Below are 15,331 nucleotides of genomic sequence, written 5' to 3'. Positions count from 1 at the left end.
AATCTTACCATCAATAGGTAGACCCAACAATATGTGTATGTCCTCTAGTGTGACAGTACATTCACCGAATGAAAGGTGAAATGTGTGGGTCTGGGGTCTCCATCTTTCTACCAAAACAAAAATAAATTTATAATCAAAAGAGTATGGGACTATGTTGAGTACATTATCAAAACCGCATGATCGTAAATATGATTTTATCAATGGACCGTGTGGTACATATTCATGTACACGACATCGAAATCTCTTTGGGTCTTAACAAAAGATAATTAAGGAAATAAGTAAGAAAAAGTAATAAACTATAGTATTAAGGAACTTAAATAAGCTATAGTATTAGGAAATAATAACTTAGAAACTCCACAATATTGTCTATAGTTCCTCGATGTTCTTCACCCATAATTAAGACATCGGATGTTCTTCATCCATAATTAATAGACATCTTTTTAAATGCTTTTGAGTATCTGTAGCTGATAAAGTGGGTAGGTTGAGTATATGTTGCAGACAAGATGGATACATCGAGTGTATTTGATAAAAAAAATAATAGAATGATATATGATTTTTTTATTGCACATTTATATATAATATAAGATATAAGCAGTGTTTTTAATGTAATTTTAATTTTGATTTAAATATGATATATTTTTATATAAATTTAACAATAATATAATAGGATTTTTGGTATGCAATAAGCATATATAAAATATTAAAATTTATTTAATTAATCAAATTTAATTTAATTGATAGCTACACCAACATTCCATGTAAGAACGTGAAATTTGAACTCAACACTCACTTCATTATTTTTAAATGTTAAGCTTTTAATTACGAAATTAATAGAAAAAAAATTATTTATTGAATGTTAGAGTCAAATATAAACAAAATATCTTAAACATAACAAATATATAAGATGCAACTAGAAGTTTTCATCTCAACTTTTGCTGCTCCATGTCTTGAGAGAAAAATTATTTCAATTCCCACTCAATTTTATTCCACAATATCAGGCATCTTTTGATGTATCTCTTATATTCAAAGAAAATATAATGTCTATAACATTATTGAAACAAATCCGCAACATTTTTCCTTGCTCCTGCAAATTCTGCCTCCCCGCCTCGCTGCTTCTTGCCAAGCACTCACTTTTGCAACACAGATAGTAATCTGAGAAAGAGCAAGGTGAAATAAATTCATTTAAAATCTGAAGATTCGTCAGTCCATGGGCATTTTCCGATTAACCGCAGAAAACTGATCAAATCTCCTCTTGGCACGCTTCATGGAATTCCTAAGATCCACTAACGAGGGAAGAAGCGCAGGAATATTCATTGGCCTGTAATACTTTTTGATATGTTCACTCAAGCCCAGGGATCCAATATTTTCGTCAGAGTCACTCTTATGAGCTCGTATGTTTACTTGAACCTCAGATTGCGGAATCTTATTTACATTATGTAAATCTTCCTTTCTCTCTGGTGATCTCTCCCGTTTCACTTCAGCAGCAGCATCTAAACATTCTTGTCTTGCATCACTTGAATCTGTTTGCAAAGGATTAACTGGTAAAATATTGCATGGTACTTGTGAAAAGCCGACATCTTGGAGACCAAGCCTTGCTCTTCCAAATAACGTGACAGGCGAGCGATTATTCGGAAGAGTCAACTCTTCCGGTGCTTTCGCATCACTGTACAGCTTGATAGGTGATTTAGTTTTTGCACAAGGCTGGCACAAGATAACAGTTGGTTTGACAAATTCATCAACATTGTCAGAAGTTTCCACAGTCAAATCCAGAAGCTTCAACACAGAGTTATTGAGACCGGCTTTAGAATTAAAACAGTATTTCTTAACATAATTGAGCTCCATAGCCCTGCAGGTAGGGGTTGTTGAAACAACCCACCTTGGAGCAAGAATTTGAAGTGCCTCTTCCAATTCTTCCTTGGAAGAGTGCATTGAGTAACAGACATGCCAAACACCAAATTGATCCCTAACTGCTTCACTCATCCTCTTTTTTCTAGTGTTTTGAACATCTGAGACTTCTTCACAAGCATACCACTGAGCAGAAGGGCGGACAATGAGAGGCTCAGTCTGGAGAGTTGCCTTGGCCTCAACCAGTTTTGCTTGTGCTCTTTCATATAGTCCTGGAGATCCATCAAATAAATGGAAACGAGAAGATGGGTCTTCACAAAGGATTTCAGGTGCCGTAACCATTAGATTCTTGAAACATTCTGGATTTTGGGCTTTATCAACATATATCTTTGCTCCAAATGTTTGGGATACTTGAACAAGGATGTCTTCCTGACCGAGGACATCACAGGTAAGATACACTTTCGATGCATCAGGATGCTTCCATATACAATTAACAACCTGCTTTGTAGTTCCATAATCAAAACTGTCAGATAGAACATTACTCATAATGAGTTATCGATATTGCAGATGATGGATATAACTCACTGATATGCATCTATCTACTAATACATCGAAAGTTTCAAAAATTGGAACTGCGAAAAGAAAAGAAAAAGGATAAAGAAAGCATGCTCGGGCTTAAGAATCTACCTGTTATTACTTAATTCAATTCCTAACAAAGAAATGACGAGTCTTGGCAACTAGAAAGAGTACGGTTGAAGGTGCTAAATATGAAGCAGGGAATTAAAATATTATTATCGCCAAATTGTTGTGTACAAAATGCTCATACATTATAGAGTTAACAATGTTCAAGGTACTCAATGATTAAAAAAAAAGTCATGGATTTGATGGTGTAAGCAAAAAAAAAAAAAAAAGTGAAAAGTTAGTGAACCTGTTGAATGGAGGATTGTTTGGTAGGCATGGAACGAGAGAAAGTGCCAAAAGTACAGTCTAAGAAAACACAATCAAGAGGACATGTAGCCTTTTTTCCTTTCCTCCCTACATACTTATCAGGTAAATTGAGAAGACATTCAAGGTTGAGTCTGCAATCTCCAGTGTGTAAAATATTCCCAAATTGGCCTTCAAACAAGAACATGACGGCACCAGGACAGTGATTGGCGTCAAAAGCGGTGACGGTGAAATTCCCGTGGGGATCATGGATGATCAAGGAATGACCTACTTCGATTTGGAGAAACAGGGAAGGATGAAGGTGAGGGTAATGTTGGAGAAGTAGGGTTTTGGTGAGAAGAGTGGAGTAAATAGGGAAAGAGGAATGAGAAGTGATGTTTGAGGAATGGTCTTTGTGAGCGTGTGTGAGGAAATGATGTCTTTTGCTGCTTTTGGAGGATGGAGTCCATGTGTCTACGGAGAATGGTAAGCCTTGAGGCATTTCGATCGCCATGTTTATCTTGTTCAATTTTAACTCGTAACCATGTTTAAGAGTCTAGGGTTTTCAGAAGAAAAGGAATTCGCCTCTTCAAAATTGTGTCCCTTCCCGCGGAAGCTTCACGATAAACCAATATTAATAAATATAAATATAAATTAAATTTGCTAAGACGACTATCTTAATCAAACATATTCATTACAAAATATTCAATGCCGCTTGCCCTTCTAAGTACCAACTTCAATCAAACAAAATAGCTGTTATTTATTTTGAACAAGAAAATTATCTTAATTAGATTAATTACTATACATTGTCAGTGTAAAAAATTTTACACCGTCAATTCATCACTATCATCCGTTTGTATTACTTTATAGATTTTTAAAATAAAAGTCAAACTTCTTTTAATATCCGACGTTTATGATTAACTGATGGTGTAAAATCCTTTTATACTGTCAGGGTATTTCAATTAAACTCTATCTTAATTACATTATATTTAAAAGGATATTAAATTTGAGATTAAAGGTAGTGCACTGTCAGTGTAAACTTTCTTTACACCATCATCCAATAGAATTATAACGTTCTGCCATGTCATACCAGTATTTTAAAATTAAACGTGTGATTTGGCGGGATGCACGTCTCTGATTGGTTGACTGTGTAAAAATATTTTACACTGTCAGTGCATAGTCTTTTTTCTCATTAAATTTTAGGCTATGTTTTGATAATTTAAAACTAATATAGCGAAACGGAATATAATGGAGCGAAGTGGAACGGAACATAAATTATATTCAACTGTTTGAATATTTTATAACGGAGCAGAACTAATATTCCATTCCACAATTTTTTTTTAAATAACCAACATTTTCAAAAATAATTCCAAAATAACAAATTTTTCAATTTTTTTTCAAAATAACCACATTTAAAAAAAAGATGCGTCAAATGAACTGGCATATCCGCTTTGTACCAAGAGGAGGCGCCTAAGGTCTTGGCGCTTGCATTGGAAGCCTCATGAGGAGGTGTCAATGCCCTTGGCGCCTGCATTGTGCCTCATGAGGATGCGCCAATGCCTATGGCGCCTACTTAATGCTTATGGTGTATGCGTCAATTCATCTGGCGTATACACCCTTGTATTATTTTTAAAAAAATCATTCTTTTCTTTTAATTTTTTTTATTTATGAAATAATAAATAATAATGTAAAAAAAAATATTCATAATATAATAAATGTTACATGGGATTGACAAAAATTTAATGACCTGCCCGATCGAAACGTCCCCCTATTCCACATCCAGGTGCATTAGTTTGTCTCCGAGGTCTCCCACGATTTTCCTGAGGTGTTTGAGGTCTTTGTGTGCTGACCTGATCGAATGATGGCTGGTGTGAAGGTTCGACGGAAGTTCCAGCGGTATTTGACAGATGTGTCATCATTTATATCCGAAGGGACTCTGGCCAACACGCTTCTGTAATGGAGTTCGGTGCCCATGTCATCGTAGTTAGGTCGATGGGGTATAGTTGCCCAAATTGGGACATTGAATCGTTTTGGAAACGAAGCAATGGTTCCTGGTGCGTACTATAGTTAAACAATGGTTGTGTGTTTTGGTGATGAGATGTTTGAGTGGTCATTAGTGGGGGGCTACGATGAAGTGACCCATATGAATCATCTGGGCTATAGACAGTTGTGGTTGAAGCGTATGGTTGTTGGTGGATAGGGTTTGATTCTTGGTTTTGTGGTTGGGTGAGTGGCATGAACGGATTGCAATGTTTGGTGTTTGGTTGTTGGGTGGATGGCATGAATGGGTTGCGAAGTTGGGTGTTTGGTTGTTGGGTTTGGGTGGTTTGACATTGGTGTTGGACAGGGACTTGTTGTTGGGTGTACAATGATGAAGCTAGTTGGCGTGGATCCATCAAATACTACGGCTCAGACACAAATTATTGAGTTGTTACCGACCTAAACCATGTCATATACTGTTGAGTTGGTCTTGCACCATGGATGACTGTTTCATTTAAGATGTGTTGTCGTCGATTCCTCCATTGACGACACATCTCTTTTGCAAAGTCTCTCTAGTCGGAATAATCCCATTGGGCATCAACTCTTTTTTGATGCCAATTTCCCAAACACGTGGGAGATTCTAGAATTTGTTGTTGCATGCCGAACTGCAGTTTGACCCGATCACTCTGGTGCATTTTCACAGTAGTGAACCGGATAATTGGTGTCTTTGTTGTCCAAACTGCAACATCGTCATGGTTCACATCATGATCAAGACCCAGATATGGCCTCCAGATAAACTGTAAAACAATATGAAACGATTAGATGATAAATAATTTGATAAGTATTTTTAAATTAAAATATAGTTGTGTAGGAGTATTACATCGTATGGTCCAATAGATTGCGATAGACTACTATAGCATGTTTCAGACACCTATTGTAGTTCATCCCCCTTACTGACCACCTTAGATTAAAAAAAATTGAAAAATATTATTTACAATTAATTGTAATATAAAATATAATTAGTTAAATGGTAAAGTGTATAGCGGTAAATTCGTGACCATCAAGTTATGAATAAGCTTAACGTCAATGAAAATAGAGTCGCCATCGCGCTTTTATTGTTTCCAAAGGAAAAGGGAAAAGTGCGAACAAAACCCAAAGATAAGAAGTTTTCAAATCAAAACTAATAAAATGCCAGAGATTACAGGTAAGGGGGTTGGTTACACAGAGGGGAGGTGTTAGCACCCAAAGTGTCTTAGGTACTCATAGGGAGTCTTTTTTATGTGTGTATGTGTTTTTGGTATAAAAGATGTTTGAGAAAAATAGAGTGTGAGAATGAGAAAAGAATTCATTGATTATATTTTTGTGTTTGACAAGACCTTCGGACTTGTGCCTACGTACCAACATAGAAATGAGAAATCAAAACCTCGTAGTTCGTGGTAACAATTTCAAAGTTGGTGAATTACTTTTAACACAAATTTAATTAAGAAGGGGACCAAGGACCAAAAGTTTGAATGAAGTTGTTATTTCTTTTTGTCTTTTTAAAATTTTAAGTCAATATGATTAAGTTTATTTACAAATTTGATTTTAAGAAAAGAAGTTCAAAAATTCAATGGCATAAGGCCAAAGTTTCTACTTGAAATAAGGTCTAAGTTTGAAATCACGAGCAAAGAAAGTTTTTGAAAAGGGGAAGATATTTTGAAATTTAAGAAGTGGGGGAAGATGAAGAGATTATCCTAAGTATAAAATTAAAAGTTAAGAGTTAAAAAGATCTGACCAATGGGATGCAATCCAATAGACAAGAATGTCATATAGAAAACTCATTTTCCCTTTGGACTTTGAATCAAGCAGTACTCAATAAGCAATTAGAAATATCCAAACATCAAGAATATTAAGGCATCAAATAAAGATAGTCACATCCAAACAAGCAAATCCCATAGCTAGCAGTCTTATTTATCTTCTCATATATCAGATGAAATATTCCTTGATCAACTCAGAACAAAGCATCAAACACAAGATCAAAATAACAATTAGCACCAAGACAAAGTAGCAAATGAATTCAAATAAATCCCAAGACTTGCATCAGATGAAGACTCAGTTCACAATAACTTGGTCTAAAAAATGTTGGCATTGGCCAAGTCCTTTTTGCACAGGGAATGTTGCCTAATCCTACGTCCAAAAGTCCAGATCAAGATCAACAGTCCACCAAATGTTTTTTAGGTTTTTTTGTTTGTTTATTAAGTGCTTTAAGGTCCTAAGACCACAAACAAAATCAAAATGCACAAATAGAATATGCACAATCACAAGATATGGCTCAAATAAGCAAAGTGAAAATGGCATAAACATAAACAAGTTAAATGAAATGTAAATGGCAATGAAAGGTGTAGCACCTCAAATTTGCACCTATCATTGTACATACATTCTCATATTAGGTCATAACATAACATGGTCCACTGCATAACATTGCATTGTCCCCTTTGCCCCAAGTGCAAGTCATCAGAAGAATTAGGTCAAACTGGTCAGGAGATCAGTCAATCAAGCAAGCAAGTGCAATTTTCATTGAAACAAGGCCCTAGGGTTGGTCCAACATGTTCACATGACTTGGGGATCCATTTGAAGTGTTTTGGTCAAGGATTGGATGTTCAGAAGTCATCAGTCAATGCACAGCCTGCCAGAAACCCTAAAAAGTCAAACTTGGTCAACTGTGTCTGATTTTATGGTTTTGATGGTTGGATTTGGTTTGAGAGAGCTTATTCATGTCCAAATAGGCCTCATATATCATGTCAAACACCATCATGGAAGAATTTGAAGCCAGATCAGAAATTTCCAAAAAGGGAAACTTGACCTGTAACTGAAATTTACCAAAAATGGAAAGTCTTGATCCTCAAACTTACATCATGATACAAGCTTCAAATGAATTTTTGCCCAACATGAAAGTTGAATATCTTGTTCTCCCATTTCCAAAAAGTCCAAGAACACTCAATTCCCATGTATGGTTGGCAAGTTATGATCGAATCATTTTCAGAAATTCTTGAACTTCAAAAGGCCATATCTCTCAAACCATTTGGCCAAATTTGGTGGGGTTTTTTCCAACAAGTCACATTTGACCTCATCTTTCCAAATATGTCATCCTCATGCACCAAAACATCACCATGCAAAATGGCCTTTTTGAACTTGCCTTAATTAATTTCAAGTGAGTTGAATTTTGACTTTTCAAAATAATCTTTTTTAAACCATTTGGCCAATTGAAATAGTTCAGAAATGTGGTTTGTGTCATGTTTGAAAGCCCAAATTCGTGCAGTACATACACCCATGCCAACTTGCTTGAAAATTGGAAAAAAAGTACACTTTTACCAACTCTACTCCACATTTTCATGAACCATGATTAGCATTCCACTTAGCAACATCAAACAGCATATATATTCAACATATTCTCTCTGAAACCCTAGCAGCAGCCACAAGATATCACAGAAAAACACTTGCTCTCAAAAAACTCATTTTCTTCATCTTTTCAAAATCTGCTAAAAAACTCCAAATAACCCGACCTTGTCTTTGTTGATTCATCATCCAAACAACATCTTGAGCTCATTCCAACATTGTTTCTCCACCTGTAGAAGCCTCTTGCCCGACTGTTTTCCCAAGGTGTCATCAATGGCAAAGTGTGGTTGAAGTCTTTTCAAGCTGTTGCAAGCCAAAGCATCTTCACCATTCATCATTAGGAGGGTTTTAAAGCATCTGTTTCACGTTAACATGGCCAAAAAACAACCGAATCGACACTGCTCTTCCAACTTGGTTAAGCTACAAATGCTTCAAAGAGATCATTACAATTTGATTGAGTTCATTTGATTATCATGAGCTAACCTCTTTGTTTCGTAGGTTGCTTGGCTCACATGCCTTAAGCCTTGTGCCTTGCGCATTCACTTGCTTGTGTTGACTGTTGACTTCTGTTTCCTTTTGCTTTGTTTGAAGTTGTATACTAATGTCTGCTTGACTATTTCAGGTGCTTTTAGTTGCTCAGTTCCTTGTGAACTTTTGCTTTGCTTTGCTTATATAAGCAATTTGCATTGAGGTATATTTCTAATCTTCATGTAGTCTGGAAGACCTGGCCTGTTACTTGGCCAGGCAACTGTCTGAAGTCCTCCTTAAGAGGCCATGTTTGTGGATGTTTAATTTTGTCCTTGCATAGAGTCAAAGACCTCCTAAGTGAAGAGGCAATTGGCAGAACCCAAGGGATATGCAACCTATCCCCTGCTATTCTGTGTGTCATCTGCTTTGCTCACATCGCTGTGTTGATGCATTGCAGATACAAACCCAAGATCTTGTACAATTGTACAGTTGAGTCAGTTTTAAATGTGTAGAAGGGTTCCCACTTTCTGAACCCACACATTCTTGTCTTAAGCTCTCCCAGGCCAGGGATAAGAGCTGTGAAGTCTTATCTTCACTCACCTTTCATCTGCTTCACCTTAGCCCCTCAATGGCAAGGTTAAGAGCACATTCACCCAGTTCCAGAGGTTTGTTTGTTGAGGTTGATATGACCCCTCGACTAAAACCTAGCCTTGTTTGAGCCCTTTGCTTGTGTATAGTGTGTGCTACCTGTGCTTGTGTGTTTGTTTGACTTGCTTCCCGTGCAAGTTAGGTTTAGTTTAGACTTGCTTCCTGTGCAAGTTAGGTTTTGCTTGGCTTGCTCCCTGTGCAAGTTAACTGTGTGTGTGGCTTGCTTCCTGTGCAAGTCATGATTAGGATAGGCTGGCTCCCTGTGCCAGTTAGCTAGAAACCTTAACTTAGGGATGATTTTGCATGATAACATCTAGGCTCGAGTCGTAGTCTCCCTAGAGTTGTGTCTCCCTCTGTTATCTGGTTAGGCTAGTCCTTTATCCCTCCGTAGGGGAACTACGTCGCCCTGATCCTCATACCAGATGAGGTACGTAGGCAGGAGATGAGCTGATCTCTCCGGGCGCCTGTGTCTTTGTTTTGTCTTGTTGTGTGCTTGGAAGCTGATGTAAGTCCATCGAGTGGCATTTGGGTTCCAGTGTGTGTTTTGGTTCGGATGCTGATGTAAGTCCAGTGATTGGCAGTCAGGCTCCACGTTTGCCTTTGCCAGTGTTGGTTTGTGTGCGTGTCAGCCGAGCTACGAATGCTCTGATTCTCCTTCGTCCAAAGGAGATACGTATGCATAGGATGCGATATCCTAGCGAGCATGTTTTCCCCCAATCCGAACTACTTCGACTCTGATGTCTATGCCTGATAGACTAAGTAGGCCCAGGATGCGATATCCTGCCGAGTCAGTCTCTTTTGTTTTCTTGTGTCTCTTTCAGCCAGTTGTGTGTGTGTGTGAGCAGTAATTTCAGCAACCATTTTCCTTCCTTTTGTGCGTGGATCCCGTCGAGTACGACGGATGCGTAGGGGTGCTAATACCTTCCCTTCGCATAACCGACTCCCGATCCCATTCTCTTTGGTCGCGAGACCATGTCTTTTCCAGGTTTACTCTGAGCGTTTCCTTTCCCTCTTTTGGGATAAATAACGCACGGTGGCGGCTCTGTTGTTCTTGTTTTCCCGCCGGTTTTTCGCGTGATGCGACAGCTGGCGACTCTGCTGGGGATATAGAGAAGTTGACCTCTTGCTGGTCCATCTTCCCTAAGCGAGTCTCTCCTAGCGCTCTCTAGGATAGGGTTTGGTTGCTATTGGCTGTTATTTATTGCATTCATTTGTATATATGTGCATTTATCGTTTGCATTTATTGTTTGCATTAATGTTTGCATTCATTCATTATTTATCTGGCTGGCTGGTTGTCTGTTTCTCTCTGTTGGGGTGGGAGTTACATGAGGTAAAAGGCCCAATACCCAGGCCATGAGTGAAATCTAGGATACTTAGGAATAGAGTGATTCATGGGAAGCGGGTGGTATTGCGCCACTTAGCGGAACATTGATATCACGAGCAGTTCAGACCCTGGTGGGATATTATCGTTACATACTTCGGGTGTGTATATGATGATGTTCTGCGAAAGGTTATTTATGCTGCGTTTCTCTCGACCTTACCCTGGCCTAGATGACACCCGTGAGTGGGGAGGGAATGATCATTATTACAGGTACAGTTGGTGACTTGTTGGTGACTTGTTGGTGACTTGTGATCCTGTTGGTGACTATTGGTTCAGAATTTTGGGGTCTCAGATGACTTTGGGTTTCAGATGAATTTGTGGTTCCGAGTTCAAGCCGAAGCTTTGATCCTGTGTTCCGAGAGACACAGCCAACCAGTCCAGTCTGCATCATTTGCATCATAGCATATTTATTTTTCAAAAGAAACGCAATAAAAAAAAAGATACAAAAAAAAAAAAAAGAAAAGAAAAAAAAAAAAAAAAAAAAAAACTAATCCCTGCATGCATATCATTTCTCAGGTACATTCCAGAGCTTGTTCACTGATAGAGATGGCAACAGTCCCAGAGTTGAAGCGGAAGACTTGTTCCTACAGCTTTCACCGTGAACCTTTGACGTCTCTGATTGAGTTGAGCAACCTTATGACCAGTGGTAACCAGAAGGGGTTTGTTGACCAGTATGGAGATATTCTGACACTGTTGAAGATGGTAGTCGATCCGGTGCCGTTGCAGACTCTTCTACAGTTCTACGACCCAGAGCTTCATTGTTTCACCTTTCAAGATTATCAGTTGGCGCCTACTCTTGAGGAGTACTCCATTCTGCTGAGTGTCCCGGTCCGGTATCAGGTTCCTTTCTTGGATGTGCCCAAGGAGGTTGATTTCAGAGTTGTTGCCAGAGCTCTCCATTTGGGTATCAAGGAAGTCAGCGATAGTTGGAAGTCCAGTGGGGATGTTGTAGGATTGCCTTTGAAGTTTCTGTTGAGGGTAGCTAGAGAAGAAGCAGAGAAGGGAAGTTGGGAAGCCTTTCATGCTCAGTTGGCCGTCATGATCTATGGGATCGTCCTGTTTCCGAGTATGCCCAATTTTGTTGACTATGCTGCAGTCAGTATTTTCATTGGAGGAAATCCAGTTCCTACTCTGTTAGCTGACACTTACTATGCTATTCACAGTAGGCATGGTAAGGGTGGGGCTATCAGGTGTTGTCTCCCGCTTTTGCTCAGATGGTTCTTGTCTCTCCTGCCAGTCAGTGGACCTTTTGTGGATGCTCAGAGCACGCATAAGTGGACTCAGAGGGTTATGTCTCTTACCTCCTATGATATCAGATGGCAATCTTACCGGATGGATGTGCGTAACGTCATTATGAGCTGTGGAGGATTCCGTAATGTGCCACTCGTAGGGACTAGGGGTTGCATCAATTACAACCCGGTTCTTTCTCTTCGCCAGTTGGGGTTTGTGATGAAGGGAAGACCACTTGAGGCTGAGGTAGCTGAAAGTGTGTATTTTGAGAAGCAGAGTGACCCGGCTAGATTGGAGCAGATAGGGAAAGCTTGGAAGTCTATTGGTGTGAAGGATGGATCTGTCTTAGGGAAGAAGTTTGTCGTTGCTATGCCTGATTACACTGATTGGGTCAAGGAGAGAGTAGAAACTTTGTTGTTACCCTACGATAGGATGGAGCCGTTGCAGGAGCAACCACCTTTGATCCTTGCTGAGAGTGTGCCTGCGGAGCACTACAAGCAAGCCCTGATGGAGAATCGCCGTTTGAGAGGGAAGGAGCAAGATACCCAGATGGAGCTGTACAAAGCCAAAGCTGATAGTTTGAACTTGGCTCATCAACTCAGAGGAGTGCGAGAAGAAGATGCTAGCAGACTGAGAAGCAAGAAGAGATCCTACGAGGAGGTGGAGAGCATGTTAGATGCAGAACACCGGGAGTGCTTGAGGCTGCAGAGAGTTGAGGCCAGCTATCAGAAGAAGATCAGAGACTTGGAGAAGCAACTCAGAGATAAAGACATCCAGTTGAAGAAGGAAGTAGACTTGAGACAGGCATCAGAGAACCACCTTGGAGGAGAAGTGGTAGAGCTTAGACGACAACTGAAGGAGAAGATCACTCTTTTGCCAGAATGTTCAGAATGTGACCTGTTGATAGACCAGTGTCAGTACTTGAAGACTCTCATTCCGGGAGGCCGTTTGTCTTAGCTTGTATCTTTGATATGTATGTTGAGAATCACCTCCAGGCTTGTTGGATGGGATTCATTGTTGTACTCCGATTGTTTGGATTTTCTTTGTCGACTTTGTTGTATGATCCTATTACTCATATAGATGAGGTTGTTGGTTTCACCTTGTACTCATCACTCTTGTGTATGTTGTTTCTGTGCTTCTGTGTTGTTCTTGCTGCAGGTTGCCATCTTTTGAGGATGACTCAGGCTCTTTGAATGCCTGAGGAATGAACATATCATGTGCATCATACGCATCATTAGCACCATACTCATATCATTTTGCATAACAGGTGTTCTTGGTCGTGACTTCTCACTCTTGGTTCCTGTTCAGGCAGGATAGCTGATCAACGTCCGCACCGCTACTCAACAAGACTGAATCAACAGAGAGGTATGGATCAAGTTCAAGCTGAGTTGGCTGAGATGAAGGCTAACATGGCCCAGTTTATGAATATGATGCAAGGGGTTGCACAAGGTCAAGAAGAACTTCGAGCCATGGTTCAGAGACAAGAGGCTGCAATTCCACCGGTCAACCATGCTCCGCCAGAGGGAGGCCCGGTCAATGATAACAATGTTGCTGCTGCTGTACCCATCAACAACTATGCTGTAGGTGATGAGTTGGGGGGTATTCGAATCAACGGTCAACCTATTGCTCCAGATGCCGCTAATGCCAGAGCAGTCCGTGCCCCGGCCCGTAATCCTGCTCCGATTGTTGACAGACAAGAGGATATGTTCACTCTGCTCAGTGAAGACGAAGACGTTCTGGGAAGGGTTGATGAGAGGGATCGTAAAGTTGATGCCCTTGCTGAGAAAATTAGAGCTATGGAATGTCAAAATTCTCTCGGTTTTGATGTTACCAATATGGGGTTGGTGGAAGGTTTGAGAATCCCTTACAAGTTCAAAGCACCGTCCTTCGATAAATACAACGGTACTTCTTGCCCTCGCACCCATGTGCAGGCTTATTATCGAAAAATCTCTGCGTATACCGATGATGAAAAGATGTGGATGTATTTTTTCCAAGATAGTCTATCTGGGGCTTCTTTGGACTGGTACATGGAATTAAAGAGAGATTCGATCCGATGCTGGAGGGATCTGGGTGAGGCCTTCTTGAGGCAATATAAACATAACATGGACATGGCACCGAGCCGGACTCAGCTGCAGAGTCTTTGTCAGAAATCCAATGAGAGCTTCAAGGAGTACGCCCAGAGGTGGCGTGAACTGGCTGCTAGAGTTCAACCCCCTATGCTGGAGAGGGAGTTGACAGATATGTTTATCGGTACTCTTCAGGGTGTGTTTATGGACCGGATGGGGAGCTGCCCATTCGGTAGTTTTTCTGATGTTGTCATTTGTGGAGAGAGGACTGAGAGCTTGATTAAAACTGGGAAGATCCAAGATGCTGGTTCCTCTTCTTCTAAGAAGCCGTTTGCTGGGGCACCTCGTCGAAGAGAGGGTGAAACTAATGCTGTTCAACACCGCAGAGATCAGAACAGAAGTCAACACCGTCAGGTTGCTGCAGTGACCATTCCGGCACCCCAACCTCGTCAACAACAACAACAAAGAGTTCAACAACCGCAACAACAACAACAACAACGTCCGTATCAGCCCAGACAAAGGATGCCTGATCGACGTTTTGATTCGCTACCCATGTCGTACGCCGAACTGCTGCCCGAACTACTCAGGTTGGGGTTGGTTGAGTTGCGTACAATGGCTCCGCCTACAGTATTGCCTCCTGGGTACGACGCCAACGTCCGTTGTGACTTTCACTCTGGGGCACCAGGGCATCATACTGAGAAGTGTCGGGCTCTCCAGCACAAGGTCCAAGATTTGATCGATGCCAAGGCGATCAACTTCGCTCCAGTGCCTAACGTCGTAAACAACCCTATGCCTCAGCATGGTGGGCATAGAGTGAACAATATTGAGGGGAAAGAAGCTGAAGATCTGGTTGTTAATGTTGATGATGTTCAGACTTCTCTGCTAGTTGTGAAGGGCCGTCTGCTGAATGGGGGTGTCTACTCGGGCTGTGATGAGGATTGTTTGGGCTGTGCAGAATCTGAGAATGGTTGCGACCAGTTAAGGGCCGGTATCCAGGGTATGATGGATGAGGGTTGTTTGCAATTCAGTAGGGCTGTAAAAGATCGTGGGACAGTGTCAACTATCACCATTTACTTTAAACCGTCTGAAGGACGTGGACAAAGGGTCGTTAGTGCACCTGCAACAAATGGTACCCCAGTTACCATTTCCGTGCCTGTAACCATCAGTGCTCCAACTACTATCGCCGCGTCTGGAAGAAGGGCTGTTGAGAATAGTAGAGCCGTGCCGTGGAAGTATGATAATGCTTACCGCAGTTACAGAAGGGCTGAAAGTCAGACGAGACCAGTGAATCAAACTCCAGTGACAATTGGTTTACCGAATAGAGTTCCTGCAACTGTTGGTCCGGCTGTGGATAATGTAGGGGGTCCAGGAGGTTTTACCAGAAGCGGTCGTCTGTTCGCACCGCAGCCTTTGA

General features: G+C 40.6%; 1 protein-coding gene across 1 annotated transcript; it reads right to left on the bottom strand.

Annotated features, from left to right (window-relative positions):
* Positions 1–827: 827 nt before the first annotated feature.
* LOC127079716 (uncharacterized) lies at positions 828–3,397 on the bottom strand. The gene is made up of 2 exons (XM_051020094.1): positions 2,774–3,397; positions 828–2,343 (listed from the first exon to the last, which is right to left on the bottom strand). The coding sequence occupies exons 1-2, from the start codon at positions 3,281–3,283 to the stop codon at positions 1,201–1,203; spliced, it is 1,653 nt and encodes a 550-aa protein (XP_050876051.1). The 5' UTR covers positions 3,284–3,397; the 3' UTR covers positions 828–1,200.
* Between the last annotated feature and the right edge of the window lie 11,934 nt (positions 3,398–15,331).

The sequence above is a fragment of the Lathyrus oleraceus genome, chromosome 5 (genome assembly GCF_024323335.1).
Source record: "Lathyrus oleraceus cultivar Zhongwan6 chromosome 5, CAAS_Psat_ZW6_1.0, whole genome shotgun sequence".
In the NCBI taxonomy this organism is placed as follows: Eukaryota; Viridiplantae; Streptophyta; class Magnoliopsida; order Fabales; family Fabaceae; genus Lathyrus; species Lathyrus oleraceus.
The sequence above is the reverse complement of the archived record's forward strand: the minus strand, read 5'-3'. Positions and strand labels throughout refer to the sequence as shown.

What these genes read in the sequence shown, in the direction of transcription:
- LOC127079716 (XM_051020094.1), bottom strand. Translation starts at nt 3,283, where the DNA reads ATGGCGATCGAAATGCCTCAAGGCTTACCATTCTCCGTAGACACATGG. An exon ending in AACAATCCTCCATTCAACAG is followed by an intron (nt 2,344 to 2,773) that starts GTTCACTAACTT and finishes ACTACAAAGCAG; the next exon opens with GTTGTTAATTGTATATGGAA.